At 42.8% G+C, this 20,896-nt stretch overlaps 2 protein-coding genes across 11 annotated transcripts in view; one reads left to right on the plus strand and one right to left on the minus strand.

The window, feature by feature from the left end:
- Positions 1-20,896, minus strand: part of IFT140 (intraflagellar transport 140) — an 85,691-nt gene that overhangs the window by 1,445 nt on the left and 63,350 nt on the right. For 5 of the 10 annotated variants that reach the window (XM_040592703.1, XM_040592706.1, XM_040592705.1 and 2 more), the window contains 10 exons: positions 12,910-12,993; positions 7,592-7,769; positions 4,733-4,923; positions 3,570-3,665; positions 3,090-3,222; positions 2,855-2,998; positions 2,313-2,441; positions 1,915-2,097; positions 807-1,013; positions 130-590 (listed from right to left, as the gene is read on the minus strand). In XM_040592703.1, the coding sequence (XP_040448637.1) occupies positions 130-590; positions 807-1,013; positions 1,915-2,097; positions 2,313-2,441; positions 2,855-2,998; positions 3,090-3,222; positions 3,570-3,665; positions 4,733-4,923; positions 7,592-7,769; positions 12,910-12,993 (1,806 nt within the window). The remainder of the gene's footprint in view (positions 1-129; positions 591-806; positions 1,014-1,914; positions 2,098-2,312; positions 2,442-2,854; positions 2,999-3,089; positions 3,223-3,569; positions 3,666-4,732; positions 4,924-7,591; positions 7,770-12,909; positions 12,994-20,896) is intronic. The other 5 variants (XM_040592711.1, XM_040592713.1, XM_040592710.1 and 2 more) reach the window with 3 other exon arrangements.
- Positions 17,190-20,896, plus strand: part of TMEM204 (transmembrane protein 204) — a 29,653-nt gene continuing 25,946 nt past the window's right edge. Inside the window, exon 1 of the mRNA XM_040592715.1 lies at positions 17,190-18,278. Coding sequence (XP_040448649.1) covers positions 17,999-18,278 — 280 coding nt within the window. The 5' untranslated portion in view covers positions 17,190-17,998. The remainder of the gene's footprint in view (positions 18,279-20,896) is intronic.

The following is a 20,896-nucleotide window of genomic DNA, read 5'->3' on the forward strand; positions in this document are numbered from 1 at the left end:
AATTAAAAATCACATAATGGTTTCCCTGTAACAGCAGCTTTTAGAAGTTGAGTCTGCAAATTATTTATTAAACTGTAGGTAGTAGTAGAGCTTTTCTTGTATGACAGCTCTGGCATTACTGCAACTCACCTCCGAGCATGGATGAATCGCTTAATCAGGGTCATCTTGCTTTGCAAATGTGCTAGTTTGCTTTCCTGTTCCAGAGGGCTTCTAGTCTTTGCTTTTGAAAGGCACTTGTATGCTTCTGTCAGTGCTCCTTGTGCTTTCTCATAGTTCTGATACTCATCAATTTCTACCTGCAAGGGGAGAAGAGTTGACCGCCTTGCTGTCCGGCTAGCAAACCAAACACCTTCAGCAGTCACAGGAGGGGGAAGTACCTGAGCACATGCATCATAGAAACCTGCCAGAAGGTCCAGGGCCCGCGCTTTAGTATAGAAGCTAATGATGTTCTTCATAATCTCTGGGTCCTTACGCCAGTCCAGCGATTGGAGGTAGTTGGCTGCCATGATATAAATCTCTCTCTGTCTGGAAACTCCCGCAAAGAAGATAATTTTCTCGGTATCTCCAGATTTCAGCAGTGCCCTCATAGCCTAGCAATGGAAAGGGGAGCATGGGGGAAGAGGGGGGAAAATATCATTGTGAAGGCAAAACCATAAACTATGCTAAGATAGCTACGCAGCCCCATCTGGATAGTCTGCTGTATGAAGTCTTTTCCAAGTTATACTTCTCAAAACAAGGGTTTTGAGAAATCTTAGGAAGGTAATAGGCTCAGCCTCTTCAGCTTTTTTTTCTGTTTCCAGGCTGACCTTTAGCTTGTTTCCTGCTTGTGTGTATTTCTTGGTCGCCATGTGGTAATTGCCTTGTCTCATGCAGCAATCGGCTATTTGCTCCAACAGCTCTCTCCGGGACTCCTCAGAGAGGTCCTGGGACTCCTTGGAGACAGTCATCTTCTCGGCCATCTCCTCTGTGATGGTCAGGTTCTGCTTCAGGCAGAGCTGCAGAGCTTCGTGGTACTATAGAAAGTGAGAAAGCGATGAGATGTTGCTAACACCACAGTGGTACTTCACATTGCGGGTGGTGTAACCTGCAGGAATGAGCTACATGAAGGCACGGATGCTGACGGCTGTGGGGGCTCTGGCTAGAGCACTGCTGTGCAGTTAAGCATCCTGACACCAACTCCTGCTCAAGTCCATGCTGTCTCATTTTGTACACATTTGTTCTCCCATGAAAGCAATTAGTGTCCCCTGAGAAAGCAGGTGAGAATCAATGTGGCACTAAAGATTCATCCATTTTGTCTCTTTGAACGTGACATTCTCTGATTTATTAGGTGTGACTACATTAAGGTTTTCAGCAAAGACAAACAAAATAAATACAGGCATTTGAAAGATTGTTAAATGTTTTGCTTCTTTCCATATGAGAATAAATTAGGAGAGTAGGATATACAATAGCTTTTAGCCCAGAAACGGGCTACACAGCAAATCACAGAAGAAAGAGACAGACATAAGAGCTCATTAAAGAGGAGGGGGTCTAGGACTGCTCTGCTGCCCGGTGTTTTGGTAAGGCTGAGGTGCCAGCACAATAATGAGGGTGTAGCAGAAGCACGAAAAACATTTAGGTAAGAAAATAAGTGCCTTAACTACATTGGTGGTATGACAAAAGGGACAGCACTGCGTTTTTTTGACCTGACGATGTTATAATTTCCCTGTCTCCCAATACATTAGTTTAGTTTTGCAGGTTTTAAGCCAGAAATAAGACTAAAAATCAGGAATCCATTTCTAGAGGTAGGCTAGTGAGCTGCCACCCCATGAGTCATTGGCGCGAGAAGAAACTTTAAACCTTCTAAATGTCTCCACATAACTGTTTACCAACAAAGATAAATGTGTGTGCATGCACTTTTTTTAACGCACAGCTTACCTTTTTGGCTGTTAGCAGCAACTCCATTGCCTTCTTGTACTGAGCATGTTCAATAAAAAAATCCGAACAGCGCGCTAGCAGAGCTGGGTCTGATTTCTCATCCAGGTCTTCAGCAATTAGCTGCAGGGCCCCAAACTGCTGCGTGGCAAAGGCTAGCTCCAGTGCTTTGGAGAAATGTCCTGCCTGCAAAATTAAAAACAAGTCTTCAAAGACTAGAATAAGCACTGAAGAATCAGTTTACAGGATACCCTAGAGCAGAGTAATAAAGCATTACTCACCATGAAGAAATTACTAATAAACACTACATACAGTAAAAACTGCAGTTGGTTTAACATGCCTCTGCTGTAGGAACCGCTTCAGTTTGAAGTTTGGTAATTTTTTAGTAAAAAGACGTTTACCTTGTGGTATAACATGACGGCTCTGTCCATCTGCTCCCCCTTTTCCTCATAATAGCGTGCTGCCTCTATCATGTCTTCTGGAGAGCTCAGAAGAGCCAGGTTCATCAGCTGATCATCTAAATTGTTCTCCTGTTCAAAAGGAAAGATCTGGCTTTAGGTATGCAGCAAACAGATTTCGTAATTCTGTATTCTGGCAAGCCTACAGCTTTATGCTGTCACGTAGCAGTCCATCAACCCCCTTCTGTGTAAAACCTATACCAACCCAAGAAACTCTGAGCTGCAATGGTCATCATTTGTTTCAGGCAGTTTTCTGTTGAGATACAGAAGAAAGTAATGGCCCATACCACCAAGCCTTTATCGATGCGTCTTTTGTAGACAATACAGGCAGAAACCAGGAGCATCTTCACAGTGGGCTGTACATCAGCAAGCAGTGCCTCACCAGAGAGAACGGGCATGAACAATTTGGACTGCTTTCTTTCTGTACACTGCCCAAGGACAGAACCCTGCCTTGCTTTTGGAGCTAGACGTGCCTCTTCACATACCTTACACAGGCGGATGGCGTTGTTAAATGCCTGGGCCCTGGTGTAGAAGTGCACGGCCTGCTTGATTTCATCCTGACTCTCGTACTGGCGGGCCAGGTGATACGATGCTGCCCAGTTCCCTGTTTCATTTGCTATTTCAGCAGCCTGAAAAGGAAAACATGTAGCTTTACTTTGTGCGCATATTCATCCCAGGAATGAGAACTTTCTGGAAGCAGATAGGAGCAGGCTGCCTTACCTTCTGAATGTCGCCCTGAAAGCAGTGGACACGGACTAGGGAAAAATAATCCTGAGCCAGTGCGTAGTATTTTAGCGCAGATTCCATTTCAGATTGGCTCTCCAGATACTGTGCCCACCATTTCCACAGGCTCCTAGAAAAGCAACAGCATTAACTGCAGTAACAAGAATTGCCAGACTGCATTTTTCACTCCTGGAGATCTCGAACTCAAGACTAGATATATTTTTTTAGAACGTAGACAAAGCTTTACCTCAACTCACGGGTGACATTCAAATGTCTGCACTATAAGGGGAGGCCTGCCTAGATACCTAATGTGGCGGTTCTTGAGGGTGATGTAGTATAACCCTGAAAAAGCTGTAGGAGGATCAGAATAGATAAGACGGGTTGAACTTGTGGCTGAGAGGATTCATACTCGCCCTTCCCTGATCTCTTTCAGACCTGAAAGTCCCATTTGAGAGAAGGAACAAGCATAGCACTGACTTGTCTTTCATCTTGTTGACGTAGTTCTCCAAGGCCTGTAAGTCTTCAGTGAGCATTCGGGGTACCTCGAACCTGTGCGTGTCTGACTTCTCATAGCTGTAGAGAAGACAAAGGTGTAAGATTGTGAAATGACTACCTTTGTATTAGCTCGCTTCCTGTGTAAAAAATGCATTTAATGTTGTTTGACAGCCACAGAGTGACGACACTGGTAACACTGCTTCAGTTGTATCATTAAAAGTTCACTGTAAGACCAGTTGCAGTCTGCCAGCACCATCAACACTAAAAAGTTCAACAGTCCTGCAGGGACCTAGAATCAAGGAGGTAATAAGATCACAGGACAGTAAATACTTCAAGTGCCACTGATGGCCCAACGAAATACCCCAGGAAGCTCCCCAAACATCAAGCACATCCCTGTGCAACTGGCTGAAAAGATCACAAAAGCCCTGGGCTCCTCATGTCACCTCGTCCTCCTGCCATCTGCTGCAACTGCAGCCTTTTTTCCACTATGAGATCAAGGTGGGCAGGGAGGTGAGGAGAGACTACAGCAGTAGCTGGTGCTGTAAGTGCAGTGATCTCATGTCACCTATCTGTCTGATCACATCAGAGCTCTACTTTGACTCTGAACAGAAGTGACCTTACACGTTGTTGTTATATTGTGAGACTTCATATGCTAAAACTCATACAAGAACAGGATTTCAAACAAGAAATACAACACATTCAAAATCACCTCCCCTAACTTCTCTAGGGACACATCCCAGTCACAGGAGAGGACCAGGCACCAGGAACACCCAAGTCATGACTAAATTCTGCTACAAAAATTGGGGGGGGGGACTCTCAGAAGTAAAGAAGTGGGTTTGGTCAGGGGAAAAGGAAGGAAAACAGGGAAGTGGTCTTCCAGAGACAAGCACAGGATTGGATATTAGTGGGGTTCAACTACTGGCCCCAACAAGACAATCTTTCCGATGCTAAGCTTTATTAGCCTGGGAGGGTGCTGGGAAGTTTATTGTAACGATGCTTTCACTCCAGGAGGTAAAAAGCACCAGAAACAGGAAAAGACTTTAAATAATGATTACTGGTCATCGTCAGACATCCTCCTTAGCCTGCCTTCAGTCTTCACAGGGGAACAACCCCACATTCCCTGGGGGCCACGGGCTGGTGCTTACTGGGCGAGTGCAAGACTGTGCTCTCCGGTTGCCTCCAGGTGCTTAGCGTAGTTGTAGTAGGTGGTGCGTAGGTGAACCCGATCGTGAGCTTCAGCTGTTTCGATGGCTTTCTGCCACTGGTTTGAAGCTTGATAGAACTTGTTCAGGAGGTCATAGCGTTTGCAAGCCTTGTACAGTCGCTCTGCATCCTCCTGCAAGGACAACATACAGTGTTAGCTCCAACCGGCGTTTCATAGGTGTCATTCACAACAGACACTGCACTTCAAAGTAGTTTGTTAGTGCAGGTCATTGCAATGCAATCAAATTAACAATAATTCAGGCGGGAGGTTTAACCAACTAAATACACGTAGCCTAGAATAGCACATTACTGTGAAACAGGATGTTTATGTGAAAACAAGGAAAGCGCTCAGATCCTGGCATTTACTGTACAGTATCAACTTGGGGGTGACATGAGCAAGCCATCAACAATTAAACGCTGTCATCGGGAGCGTAAATAATTTCAGAAAGGGGAGGTGTGCTCATGAGGGGCTACAGTTAACAGCCACACTGTCTACTCAGAGCTAAGGTCCAGGCAAATGGTCCTAGGCACTAGGGGGCTTGGCAAGAAGGCATTACACGGCAGGGGACCCCCTGTGACCTCCAAGCAGGTCTCAGAGGTAGCAATGCTGTTCATGAACAACTCAGATCCATTCCTGGGAATAAATGCCATTAATTTAAGGCAGAATTAGAACAGGAGGAGTTTGCCGATGCTGATGCAAGGATGAGCAAATTTGGAACGATTATTTTTACTCTTTGAGAGGTACTCATGTGGAAGGAGCATTTTCCTGCTCCACCCAACTGCTGTCCAGCTGGACACTATATTTAGTAAATTGAGATTATCTGTCCAAGACAGAACAGTTTCTGTCTCCTACTGTTTCAAATTCAAAAAAGCATAGAAAGTAGAGAAGGAAGATGCCTGCACTATGATTCTGTATGAGATGAAAAAAAGCAACAGAAGTGCATTCGTTTTGCTACAGCTGCCCTCCACCTCTAAATAGATCTAAATATCCAAAGGGAGTCCTGGCACTTTTCAGCCTCAGCTTTCTCTGCCAGGAAGGTTTTCCAAACATTTAGTTTGAATTCTCCTTTTCTTCTTCACTTTAACTCAGAGTAGTTACTCTCTCTCTTCAGCATTTATACTCTTATAAATAAATATACTCTTATTTATTGTTGTAGATTGCTAAACACCTTTTACAGCCAAATTCTAATTATTCAGCTATCTTAAAGATTTCCTCGTCTGTGAAATCTTTCCAAGAGCTTAACAATTTGCACTGATTTTCTCTGAACTTCTTCCAGTTCATCAACATTTTTTTTCTGGTAATGAGATACTTGAGAGTGGAAATCAATGTTCCAGCTGTAGCTGCAACAAATAGAAATTATCAAATCAAAGTCCCAGGATATTGTGTCTCTTCAAATGCAGCCCCAAACAGATTTTTGCCATCATAGCACCTTGCCATTTTTTATCTAATTCATGATTTCCTGTGACCTGTGGGGTATTTAATCAATTATCCTTTTCCAGTTTTTTTCCCTCTTGCAGATCATACGCCTGGATCTTTTACGGTTCCCAAACTAGAAATTTCTGCTTTTCTTGAAGACCATTAACGAAGACATTAAATAAAGGCAAACCCAGTGGAACACATGCTCTTATCACTCATCTAACTCAACAGTGCTCTGGTCAGTGTTCAACCCACAGGATAACGTTGGTCTGAAACCCATTTTAGATCTCAGTTCTATTGGTAATCAAGGCAGGAGGGTTCAGACTACAACAAAGACACAGGGGAAAGACAAATCTCCATTTTGCTGTGTATTAACTGCCAGGTTGGGCTCCAAATGCAGGAACAAAGGACAGTCACCCTGTGCACCAGACTGTGGGGAGGACAGCCTGACCGTGTCCTCTGGCTGTGCTGCATCCAGGCAAGTTACTGCTCACATGATGGAAGAAGCCAGGATGGAAATCTGGGCGACTGTAGTACAGCAGACGTCCCTGCGACAGCACAAGCAGCGAATGTGACTTGCCACAGCTCTCCATTCCCACAGGAAACACCAATTTTGCCTAGACTGTTTAAATGCCTTAAGCAAGCCCTTACTCTCTGGCAGAACAGTTTTAGCCTTTCACTCTACAAACAAACACGTCAAAAGGGAACTTGCATTTCCCATACTGGACCTTAAAGTATGTTTGTTGAAACATTCTAGCTGGAACACTTAAAGTGCACCCTTTTTTTAATCCCGTCAAACAGAATGATTAAGCTTGGAAGAACTAATCCCCAAGAAAACAGTTTTTCTGTTTAATGTTTCACACATAAACCATCCTTAAAAGATGTTTCCTTGATTCAGCCAGCAGCTTCCTTCACTCAGCAATTTTTCACATGGGAGTAAAACTCCCATATAAATTCTGTACAGCAGTTAAGGAAACAGGCAAATTAATTAGCTATACCCTTAGGCAGCCATGGCTCCTGGTATTCTTATTTCCAGGCATCAGATTCTGCCATTCTCATATACTCTTTTGAGAAACATTAAAAGGGCTTGGGGTGACTGCTGAGCCTCTGGAGTTCAGGGAAAGCCCCTATCAGCGTCACGCAGGAATTGTGCACTGCTGAAGGAGATGCCTATTTCCCCAGGATAAACACTCAACTCTAGGAAAATAATTGCCAAAACTATTCTTCACTGCTCCTTGGAAACCTGGCAATACATTTAACTCTCCCTCCAACCTTTCTGCACCATAACATGTTTTACAAAATTTTAACAAATTGTTAGTTTCTCTTTTTTGTCCCTAGTTAAGCAGGGTGGATATTCTGGGATGCATACAGTCAGCAGGCTTACCAGCATGCCCAGCTGAATGGCCAGCACGGCCACTCTGGCCTCCTGCTCTGGTTCTTGTTCAGCCTCCCTCAATGCCTTGGCTCCTCTTGCGTGACCCATGTTTCCAAGGCAAATTTTGGCAACATCGAGCCTCTGAGTCTTCACGCACATGCGAGCCATATTCTCCCAGACAGCCTCACTGTGAGAAACGGGAAAGAAGAGGAGAGCTGTTACGGTGTCACCTTTAAGGCTTGGGTACTGAGCAGGTAAGATGCAAGGGAAAAGGAGCATGAAAAAGAAAACCATTAGTATATTGGACACTTGCTGGATGTGACAGAGACTCCAGTTGCTGTGCAAAGATTGAAGAGGAACAGAAATAGGCCTCAGACATAAAGCTCAGTTCTGGAGCTGAATGCCCACAGCCTTAAGGAAATCTGGTTGGCAGGTTTTGTTTTACACCAACGTCTAAACAAAAGCAGTTACGTTTGCACGTGTATAAACATTGATCGTGCACCAACCACTGTGCTTCTTGCTGTAGCTGCAACATATAGACATTCACAATTCCCCCACGTCAATGTTCAGATTTCAAAAGAAAAATTATGGGAAAAGTCTTGTATACATAAACCTTACATTCAAACTGTCTTGCATAGTTCAAATATGCAACATCTATTAGGAGCCTAATAGTTGCGCTCAGTAACAGGGAATGATGCGTAGGAAACAACCAAGCAAACTATCATGTTCTAATTTAAAAGTTGCATAAAAAATGGCACAAAGAAAAACTTTGCAATGCTCAGGATGAGAACTCAGGGCTAAGAGCTTACACTGAACATTGCAAAATCCTCTGCCAAGACAAAGGGCAGGAACTAGTTGAGCACCACGCTCCCATGCTGCAACATCAGGTCTCAGCAGGCAGCGTTGCTCAACAGGAGAACCATAACACAGTTGACCATTACATGAGGTGACGTGCAAAGGTATTCATAGATTCTGTTTGCATTTGAGGCTCTTCAGAATAAAATGCAATATGTTTGACTAATAGAAACCACACACATTCAAAATATGGGTTTTTTTCAGTGTGTGAACCTCAGCGGAGGTATGGTCCATACAGTTCTCACATACCACCACAACACAAAATAAGTGTCTAGATGATAGAAGAAGAAAACAAAAAAAAAACCCAAACAAACAAACAAAAAAAAGTTGAATGACACTTCAGCTCCTCCATCTGCAAGCAAATCCCCTTCCAGTTTTCCTATGATTAAAATGTTTTTCTCTTCCCAGTTGCTGTGGGAAAGCCCGGCACAAACAGGGAAAAGTGACTAACCGGGAAGCAGCAAAGCAGATGAGACACAATGTGCTGTCAAACACAAACAATAAAGAAAAGCAAACAAAAAATGCTTTTCCCAAGTTACTTTACAATTACAGCATTTTTTATTTGCAACTACAACTGGAATAATGTTTCCAGGTAGTGATCAATGTATGTGACAAACTTCATTAAGGCCAAACAGTCTAGAGAAAATAAAATAGGATCAGAAGCGATAATTCAGGGGCAAATTTCAGATGTTCTGCTTGTTTAGTAAAGCAAAAATACACGTCTGAATATTTTACTGAATTTCTTACATCTGCATGTCTGTGCTGAATGTGGTTCAAATGCAGCCTCCTCTCACGCTCTGCTCTGACACATCCGAGTCCCCCCCACTGGGAAGCCAAAAGGAACATCGAAACAGAACACAGTAATTTCTGAACTGGAAAGACCTTACACTCAGAAGGATCTAGCGGTGAGGTTTTTGTAAGTCTATGCATTGTCACTCAATATAGAAATGCTGACTTTATATCAGCAGAAGATGCGATCTTCCTAATTTTTGAAAAATTGGAATTGGCTTCCCTTTTATTCCAGCCACTGCCTGTATCTAGAACTAGAAAGAGCAGGAAAATACCTTTAAAGTACATTTAGGTTGTGTTAGATATGGTCACCTGCTTTGATCAAGGTGCACAGTGAGTTCTGTCATTAGTAAAAGATGCGAAATCTTGGGGTGCATGTGCACGGCTATGCTTCACTGCACACAAGGAAAAGAAATATTTTCCAAAGTCCGTAGCATGCCAGAAGAAGTTGCCAAAAGCCGTTTCACTCTGGGTGAAGGAATGCACGTCTGTGCTGCGATTTGTCAAACTGACTAATGGCAAATTACTGAAAGGAAATCAAAATCTTTATTTTTCAGAGCTTTGACAGCCTGCAATTCTCTCAGTGCAAGAAGATGAGATTTCATGGGCTTGAACAGATAAACAGATGAGAAATCTGATTTAGACTACAGGGAGTGGAAACTTTTGAAAGGAAACAGAACAGTGTATTTTAAAGTACAAAGTTAAAAGATAACAGTGTGCAGAGACACACACCAGGACTTAGAAGATGCTACTCATCATCTATCAGCTGCATTATGCTTTCCTGAATGGCAACAGCTCCTGCCAACTTCAAAACTCGGTGGGAGATGCTGCTGCACGCACAGCCTGCCTGCGGGCCACCTCAGCACCCATGCCAGCCATACACATTGGACCACCCAAATGTACCTCTGCCCTGAGGAGCTGGATCTCTGGCCATCCCACTTCTTTCTCCTCCACTCCAAACTATTTGTAAAACTAATCCAAGGGGCTCCAGCAGCAGGGTACCACTTGGGTGCAACAAATACAGAGGAAGAAACATCTCCAGTTGATGTACTCTGCATTCAGTTTTATTTTGGCAAGCACTGCCTTCCCGACAGGTGGTGAGCACACACCAGAATTCAGCACTGTGGTCAAACCAGACCAAAGATGCTGAATTTGGAAGTGTTCATGGTAGAGCAGTGCTTGCGCAAACTTAACCAGCACAAAGACCAAGAGAGAGGCCAAGAGCAGCACAAGCGGCTACGTGAGCATGTTGCCTCCCTCTGACCACCCCTTCTCCTGCCTCCACCCCCCAGAAGCACTTGAAGGAATGTTTTATCTAATGAACCGGCCCTGCTCTGCACAGAGCAGTTCCCATTCTCCCACTAGAGCTAAGGAGGGCTTTGTTAGCAGCTGCACGGGGGAGAACCCACAGCCAAACCTTCTCCCCTGGTCAATGTGGAGCTACAGCAGACACTGGTTCTCTCCCGTGGACATTTCCCTCACAAGAAGGAAACTGCTCTGATAAGGCACATACATGTATTATTTCAATGTTCTTCCTGCAGCAAAATATTGGAAAACTGTTTCTGCTTCGAGAGACCATTCAGTTTTGCATGGCACTCCATATACTGCTGCTAAGGTCTGCAGGTATTTCTGACACAGCAATGTACTATTTGCTGGCAAAGACAATCTTCATATGCATATATTATATGCTTATTAATATATTTGTATTTATTAGTTTAATATGTGGTTTATTGTATCTTATTTAAAAACTAGAAAGGTACCAGAGTACTACCAACCTGTGAAGTGCAAAAGATCCAAAGCACTTGACAAAAATTCAATAGCACACACCACAGAAAGTCTCACTGCCTAACATAGGCACAAACTGCACAGCTGTTAACCACCACAGAGCACCGTGACCGAGCCCCCGCTGGGCAACGACACGGACCATGCTAAATCATCACAGCTCCTTTGCAGAAAGACATGGGGACTTTTAGCCAGAATCTCAGTTTTACCTTTACCCGTAAGAGACACCTCCAGCCTCTCCACACCATGGCTGATCAGAAAGAGCAGATACGTTTTATAACAGCAAATTCTTCATCAGAGATTTCCCTTGCAAACTGTTCAGCTCGAGGCACCCAACAGGCTTGCTGGCAGGAGCAGGCAGGCCTGCAGGCAAGGGATGGGTTTAGAGAAGAGAACAATCTGGGAAGCACCAGCAACAGGCTTCCACATTTCTCTGTGTCTCAAGAAGACCAGCCTTGGCCTTGGGATGGCACAACCTCCCTGGCAGGCAGACGCCTCCCGCACCAGAGCAACAGTCCTGCCCATCCGTTTTGCTGTCCCTGAGGAATGCAGGCAAATTAACGTAGGTCTTGTTAAGGACCAAGAAACAGGAGGCACAGAAACAGGCTCACTTAAATCCCAGGCAAACCATGGCTTCTCTCTCAATAGTTGTTAGTGTAGCGAGAAAGACAAACTGTCCTTGCATCCTTAAAAGCCAGCAACTCTTCTTTCCAGGCCTGGCCCCACTGTCACATATAAAATACCAAGTAATGTTTTAACCTGCCCCCAGCTCATGCTCTGGGAATTTCCTGTTCTTCCCCTCCTCCTCTTCCTCCTTTTCTCCCCCTGGAAAGCTGCTTGCATCTGTACTTCATCAGACGAAGCTGGAAACTTAATGAAGACCAGACAGCACCAGCACGAGCAGAGCCATGGGAACACGCTCCCCGAGCACGCCGGGGAGCAACACCTCCCCGTGAAGCACGTGAATAAACGATCTGCTGCTGCACCCCGAACTCCCCAGGCTTCAGGCCGCATCAGTAGTGCTATTGATGGGAAAAGTAAACTTTGATGCCTCTTAAGACCGGACACAAGCTTTACCATGTATTTGATGAAAAAGTTTTTCTTCCTTTATATCCGATCCTTTGCATCTGTTTTTCCATGGAACTATGTTTATAGTATCTAACAGTCTGATTTTACAAACCCTTCTGTTCCTATATATTTTCATCGCCCATTTTGCATGAAAGTGTAAAAAAAAAAAAAATCCAGTAAATGGAGTATTATTTAGAATTGCTGGAGAATTATATGTCTGAAGCATCTCACTACAAAATCTCTCTCCCTCTGTTTAATGGGGTATATTTGGAAAATGAACATATGTTCCGTCTCTTGCCTCCAAATAACTTGGTCAGGAGAAAAAAAGGAATCTCTCTTTCCAATTTGGGCCCCAGGTTGTTGAACAGGACCCTGAGCATTCTGCTTTAAAAAACTACTTCATAATGCAAAGGGAAACACCAATAAGGTACAATATCTATAACACTAATATCAGATACAGTAACACTATTATATATAACATATATATAATAACGTATTATTACACCCCTATAACATTATATGATAGATAGTATATCATAATATTATTATGTCCTTAATGTGTATTATTATTATTTCCCTAATGCATACATCCACCCGGAGCAGTGGGTGTCCCCTTGCGCCTCAGGCACAGCCTGGGCTGTCAAAAATGGAAATAAATAAATCCAGCACAGGGGAGAGCATTTGCCAACCCACGAGTGGGGACAAGGAAGCTTCACTTCCCTATGACAAAATAAACTGTAATGAGAAATTCAAAGCAGATTCTCAGCAGCTCAGCCAACTGGGACCGCTGCAGCTGTACCGTCCTGGTGCAAAGCGTTTGCTGGGAGACTCACCCTGAAGTAAACATGACGGGGCTGGCACGGGGCACCCTTCCCAGCCTCCACCCGCTGCCTACGTGCTGCTCGGGGGCGTCTTCACTGGAAAGGAAAAGGATGCGACAAAGCAGGTGCTGCTTCTTAAGGAAAATTAGCAACATCTATTCCTATTTTTCAAATGTTAATAACTTTCCTGGATGTCAGCAACTTAAAGTTGCACCTTCCAACCCCTTTAAAAAAAGTGTTAGCACGTCATCTGGCTTAAATGTACAACAGTGGGTGATTCTGACCAGTTCATTCATTTATGAGCAATTTTACATCAATGTGATTTGGTAGACTGGTCACAGGATAAAAGCATCAGCTGTGGACCATAACGACTAAAGAGGGCTCGGACACAGTCAGAATGAGACAAACTACATGACAACTAAGGTTAGCAGGAATGAAAAGCTGATCATTTAGAAGTACTATGTAAAATTTTGAACACACCTATAAAAATGGACACCGATCTTATCTTCAAACCACTGCAAAATAAATAGTTATAATGTCAAAATTGGTGGCTTACTGTCTGTTCTCTTGTAGCCAAGAAAAAACTCAGGACTTGAAAAAATGAAGTTTTATTTGATGTAGCTAGATTATGTTAGATGATTTTAAAACACATTTTTCAGATTCTGGTTATGCCTTTTTAGTGGGAGTAAAAGATAACAAGGAACTAAATAATGCATTAAAAGCTGCAACAATTCAATGAGATTGTTGATAGCTTTAATCATATTAAACAAGTGTTTCTCCAGGAAACGTGTCAGGCATTTTTCATGTATGATCAAAACATTGAAAGCTGTCTAGATGATTCCAAAAAACCTCTTCCCTGGCAGATACAGAATATTTGATAAAGCAACAAAAGCCTTACAGAATAGTATCTATAATATCATATTAAATACATAGCTTTGCCTGTTCCAAACTTGCCCTGATGAAATCAGCACCAGGTTATTGTTCACTGTGAATTTTATCAAACAAAACTCTTGTGTCCTAAGGAATGCAGTAAGTACTGCAATTTAATATACTGCTGCACACTTAACAGTAGAGAAGTGTTCATTAAGGTGATAAATTTTTTTTTTTCTTTTTTAAAGGATCAGAGGGATTCCCAGACTGTTTTGTACTGGAAGTGCAAGATCTCTGAGTGAAGATAGAAAATGTCTGACTGTGAATACACCAACAAGAACCATTTGATTAAAACTGTAACAAAAATTAACAACTGTGCCCTTTCAGTATGAGGATAGGAAAATTTACCAGATCTTTGCAAAACTTATTTAATTTTGACTTGAAGTGATCTACTTATTTGAGGAATTCCCCAATTTTACATCTTTAAATATTGGTATTAGTTGAATAGAATGATAAAAAGCCATTTGCCTACTAAAAAATAACAGAAAAAAATATTATGCTCCACATAAGCAACCGTAAGCAGAATTTGTTACGTAGTAAATAGATAAATTCAGCATGGAAGCAACTATTTATCTGATATAATCTAAATTATTAAGATTCTGAAAGTCTAATTACATTTACATAACTGATTTATCACCCAGAAACACCCAAAATGCTTTATAAGCTGCTCTGCAAATTTGATGGAGTAACTGAACCTACCACTAGGCAGAACTACTCTCTAGCATAGAAAAAAAGAGCAAACAGCTACTTCCAGACAAGAACACCCACCAGAAATTTTGCCATGGGAAAAAGTCATCACATGCTTGCTGAATTACTGCAGCCAACAGCAATTACTGCTACCTTGCGCCGCTGCTCAGATACTGTCCGTACCGGTGTGTTACCTGGGTGGGCTGAAGAGCGCTGCACTGTTGTCCTTCCTGCTCTGTAAGCTGCGATCAGGGTTCCCAGAACAAATTCCATCATCACAAAAACTAAAAGTCTGAAATCGTTTGTGATGCGGCAGTCCCCATCCAGAGAGAGACCACACGGTCTTGAAGCCATGCAGCCTCTTCTGAGATGACCACCCCACCACAGCTAGAAGGACAAAGCACCTGATCTAAGGCCAACTCTGTCACCATCTCCTGTGTTTGATGTGGCAGTGAAACGATCTATTTGACTCACCTGCATCTCTTCCCAGCTGCAACTCACTGCATAGCCACCCACACACCTGCAGCCACAACAACAGGCAATTTGGGAGAGAGAATGAGATGGTTTTTTTTCCTCTGGGAAAGCTGCCTTAAATGTAAACGCATTGACTCGCACAGATTTGCATATGTAACATGAAGAATTTCTCAAGTATCATAGATCTCAAACCACAAAACTAATGCTGTGATGATCACCTGATGCTGATCACCTGGTGCCTTTGGCACTCAAAGAGAAATATAACTTAGGAAGAATATAATTTATTTTTCATGTTGATGGAATTCAAAAAAGAGGTTGAATATTCTCACACCAAATAACGGGTGTGAAAAGAGGAAGAGATGTGACTATGCTTTAAATTATTAGACTGATTTGTTCAGTCTTTGTGAAATACAATTGCTTTTTTTTCTTTTTTTTTGCATGTAACATGTAAAGAAAGTCTGTGCCCTTCTGAAAATACATACTCAGACTTCAACAAATCACAAAAATCAACGACAGGAGGGGGCAGAAGCAGGTGTACGATTGGGTAGAAGAGATTTTTCCCTAAAGGTAAATCTCTCCTGACACTATCTGTGTATGAACATCATCTGCCTTGCTGCTCAATCACAGGCTTAAAACAGTAACAAATAATCATGGCTTATAAAATATGAAAATACAGTTACTGTTAGGAAATGTCTTTGAAGAATGGCAGACACCAGCGTGTTATTTATACTGAAACTTCTAAAACCAGGGATGTATGGAAACATGACCAATCACAGGAAAAAGGAGGAAAAGATGCCATACCGCTGTCAAAGTACTAAGATGCTCAAAGTTCAATCCATTTAAGGATTAAAAATGAATCAAGTGCACAAAGGAGGGGGTGAGTTCATAACCAGATTTGTACATTCAATTCCAATAGCTGAAAACTAATTATAGGGGCATATGAACTTCATTGCAATATTTTCCGCTCCTCTCCACAAGAAGTCTTAGAAAATAAAACGTTGCCTTTCAAAAAATTTCCAGTTTGTCTATGTGTATTGGGTCAGTATGAACCTGTCGATTAAGGGCCAAATAACTTAGCTGGTAAGATAGAGCTGCTATAAAATCAAAACAGTTTCTCACCTAATTCTATTAATTACACCCCTGTGAACTCTTGTGCCAACATCTCAGGTGCAGTCTGTGCGGTGATGCCGGTACTCCTGCCACAACTTCTCACTACTCCCTCTCCAGGCTCCTGACAGAACGTTACACCTTCATTTCACAATATACTATTTAATACTACACCTTCTACAGTATTTTTTCAGCCTAAAGAATTTTGGCAGGCTCAGCTCAGCTCAAGGAAGGGCATAACCACAGCAATAAGACCCCGAGGGGCAGGAGAAGCTGCCAGCCGCAGCAGGACTACATGGAGAGCTGCTCTCTGTAAGCCTCCTCTGGAAACATCCATGTTCAAGGACTGTTGGAAACGTCCTCCAGAACTTTCTTAACCTGTTTATTAGAGCTGCTTTCCTTGCAGCTTTTGCAGCACCAGTGCTGCGGTCCTGGCTTGCTGTGTGGTAGTTGATTCTATACTGGATGGTGAACAGAGGCACTACATTAAGCAACTTGCAGAAGCTTTTCCAGCCTCTGGGCACTGCCGGGAGGTGGCCAGCCTTCTCAGAGGCACTGCACAGCCACCAGCGTTCACAGCAAAGCGGGACGTGGGGCTTGGGGCTGTGCCAGCCCAGTTGCAATGCAGCGATTTTCAGCTTCATTCACGTTGTAACCTGCAACTGCCTTTTCAGAGACCCCCAAATTCCTTTGTCTATCAGGTTAAGAATCTCAAGATTTTATATTTCTTATTTATCTGCCATGCTTCCTTCCAGGGTTGCAGAGAGGAAGGGAGACATCGGTGGACGCCCCTCCATTGCTCTTGTCACACTATTCAACATCTAACCCCAATATTGCTTTTCTTTCAGTAAAAAGCATTTCAAAATCCCTCTCCTCAATCCATTTCTGCACACCTGATGCTCCGAGGGTTGAGGCTGGGAAATTCTTTTTTTACTTTTCAAGAGGACGTGTGACTTGCTCCCTGGGCTCCCCTGCGATGTGCAGCCTGGTCCTCGCAGCCCTGCTCTGTGCTGCTGGGAGGGGAGGAGGAGTGAGACGGGGAGGGGAGGAGGTACAACTTTAGAAGTCTCCATAGTCTTTTCCTTTCAGGAAACACATCCTGTTAATGTTTGACTGCTGTGGCAGTGGCTCTGTTTGTTGCAGCCGACTACGCCCTGAGGCTCACCAAAAACAGCCACAAAAACAGCCATTTCCTCTTCGTGGAGAGGTGGGGGGGGCTTTTCCTCACAGCAGTGGCTGTTCTCCGGTCCCTGCACCCACAGCTCGGATCTTCAGAGAGGGACACAATACGGCAGAGCAAACTTCAAGATACACCGAACTTGCAGAGCTCCTCTGGGATGATAGCATTCACCTCCAGATCGGCTTGGCTTTGAGAGAATGACATTTGTCACAGTTTGCGGGATATACTGAAGTTTGCACCCACGAAAGAGGCTTTCAGAGCAGCACTGACTGACTCGGAGGACCCGGCACGCTTAGTACACTGCTGGCGAGCATCTCCACCTCTGCCCCTGCAACAGCCCTGGCTCTCCTGCCTTGAGACTGGAGTCTTTCTGGATTCGCCTTGTGTCACAAGGAATGGACCTCCCTATCATTCAGTTCATCACAGGACTGGCATTACTTATTAAAGTGCAAGAAGGTGGATAAGCCAAAGCTGGGAAGGACCTAAGAAAGCTTCTTTGTGTTCTTATTTTATGGAATTCTCCTACCTACCTCGCAAAATTTGCATTTCCTTGATCAGAAACACCTCTGGAATTGACTTTGAGAATGAACGGTGATGTCCTCTAGCCCTTCGTAACATCCAAGCGAAGCTGCCTCTGATTCAAGTCCAATTTCAATGTGCCGCAGCTGATTGAAACCTCGTGTCTTCTGCAAATAGAGACTGGCAGCAAGGTGACAGTCAGATATGACTGTCCAGAAACTGGTAGCCACAGCTGTGTTGGTAGCCCTGGTCTCGCTTATTCTTAACAATGCGGCTGCCTTTACTCCCAACTGGGTATACCAGACCCTGGAGGATGGGCGTAAACGTAGCGTGGGGCTCTGGAAGATGTGCTGGCTGGCAGAGAAGAGCAGAGGAGGTGCGAGCACAAGTGCCAGGCATGGGCAAGGGGAGGAGCGCGAGTGTGAAGCCCTGGGCTGGGGTTCCGAGTCAGCTGGGTTCCAGGAGTCACGCAGCACTGTCAAATGTAAGTTCAATCTCTTGTCTTCTCTGTTTACACTAGGTTACAATTGATATGGTATACCTGGTCCCCAGGAGATTTATAGCCTAATCCCGAAATCACTATGAACCATCTGATTCTAAACATCTCTTAACATTCATCCCCAAACAAATTCATTTGGAAAAATAAGAATAATTATGTCCAACAGTGATGGACTGAACTCCTTCTCCTCCCACCCTAAAAGTAATCTATATAGTGCTGGTTTATACAATGTACAGAACGATACACTTTGAAAAAATAATCTGTGCAATGTTAGCCTAAAGCTTTGAGACATTTGCCGCTCACTCTTCCCTCTTGGGGTCCTGCTATAAGCATATTCCTTCCTTCTCAATACATTAAACACCAACCGTAGTTGCTCTGAATACCATAAAATTTTTGGAAAAAAAGAAACAAAGTATTTAGATGCCATGCTAAGTTATTTCTCCCTTCTGTCTACTTTTGTTGGAAGTGCCAGGAGCAGAAAAGACAGAAACAGTTTTGGTAAAAACATGTAAAATTGAGACAGGCCTTAATGTATGCAACTATTCTTCTTGGTGAAAAAACACAATTAGTATATTACTTGGGGAGCATGGAAATCATTAAGCAAGGTGGTTTTCTGATTTTGCAAATTCACAGACTCAGGGGATCTGAAGAATGCATATAGCTTAAACTGAGCTAGTTAAAAAATTTTGTAAAATGAAACTCTGTAAGCCAATGTTGAGAATTATAAAGCCGAATAATCAAAAAGTGCACCTTATCACATTCACGTTAATGATGTGACCTTGCTCTCATTAAGAAACTAGTGCAGAACTGTGCTTGGAGTACCTGTGGTCATCTCTGACACGACAGCTGTGACCACAGCTAGCTGTGGTTCCAAGAGGTTTGCTCCACGGAAAGCCTCTGCTTCCAGCAGCTGGCCTGGGGGCAGGCAGCCGGGCAAGCTGCTGGGGGGCGAGGGCTGGGAGCAGCAGTGCCTCGGGGGCCGGTCAGTCAGTCAGATCAACTGCATCCTTCAAGGAACTGAATTTAACAGAAGAAACGTCTGTAAGTTCATGCCTTGACAGACAGTAGGATTTCCCAGAGATTTTGGCAGTGCTCATACACAGCTCTGATGCTTCTGAAGGACAGTAGCATTAGTAATACTAAGTAATTTCAGATAGATTTTTATTCATGGTTTGAAATGCGGAGAAGGAACAAAATGCTCTGCTCCTCCTCAAAGTCTCTTATATCCCTCTGGAGACAAAACCAAATAAATATAAGAGGAATTTCTTTTAAGAAAATGCTTTAATGTGGACCCATTCCCTATCACGTTTTCCAACAAAATTGTGAGGCAATATTTTTTGCACATTTGCTGATATTAAAGCTGCATAAGTCACAAACAGAAAACTTCTAAACCATTATAAAGCCCTAAACCTAACTTCACATTAGTTTTTAACTGAAAGAACTTTTGTAATTACAAACCATTATAAAACAGATTAGACCATTGAAAAAGGTCCTTGACGTGTACCTGCAACTTCATACAGGGATCACTGCCCCAATAAATATTTATAAGCCATGTTCTAACTTGAGAAACATGCATACCGTTCCTGAATTTTAAAAGTAGGTGTTCCATATTCAACAGCTAGAATGAGCTCCGGCATATTGAATTTGGCTCCTGCAGCAGTCTAAACACACAAACTTTTATTTCTTGCTGTGCACAGGTCAGAAGATGGGAGGTGCTATAAAGACTGGCACAGATGTATCTGTTTCATGGCAAAATTGTATGGGCAGCAATTTCTTATGTCAAATAGAAGATAAATGTGATAGGAAAACATTAAATTTCAAATTAATAATTATAGTATGATCAAATCCCCAGAAGCATTCTCTGACAAAGCACTCTTAAAAATCCTAATTTAAAGGAGGACTTTAAAGCCCAGTGACTCAATTGGTATAGGAATAAAGCACCCATTCATTATTTAATCTGCAAGCAAATAATAAGCAAAAGGCCAATTCTGAATCTTTATAAAGCATTTAAAAGAAAATCTCATCTCCACAGCTGTGCCATGACAAACTAAGTAGGAAACAAATCTGTTGCACATTTTTAAGACAAATGTTCCCATGGATTGTACACATAGTCAATATGAGCCTGATTCTGCATCCATGTTTTTGTCACATTTGTCTATTTGTCTAATAACAAATCATGTTATTTTAGTAATATGTATGGCAGTCCTCATCTGCCAGCTGCGGATAAATCACAAATATGTGTGTATGTATGTGCATACATATAAAGATAACTTTCTGAACACAAGAATTACTTCCTCAATAAGAGTTACCCATGTAGTATTTTGGATACCATTTGTAGAACAATAAACACAAAATATGTTCTTGCAATAGCAGTGCAAAAAAGGCCACGATCTTGCAGATATTAAAAAAATATAAACGCATACATATTGGGGAGAGGGCAAGTTATTTGTCTCACAGTTCAACAGAAAAACTGTAAATCCTTTGAGAATTTGCTTTTCCATATACTGATGACTTCTGTACAAGTACTATATAAGTAACAGCCAACTAAATGCACTACTATAAGCAGGCTCGCTCACTGGCAGAGGGGAGCACATTCTTAAAAC

The sequence above is a fragment of the Falco naumanni genome, chromosome 4 (genome assembly GCF_017639655.2).
Source record: "Falco naumanni isolate bFalNau1 chromosome 4, bFalNau1.pat, whole genome shotgun sequence".
Classification (NCBI taxonomy): Eukaryota; Metazoa; Chordata; class Aves; order Falconiformes; family Falconidae; genus Falco; species Falco naumanni.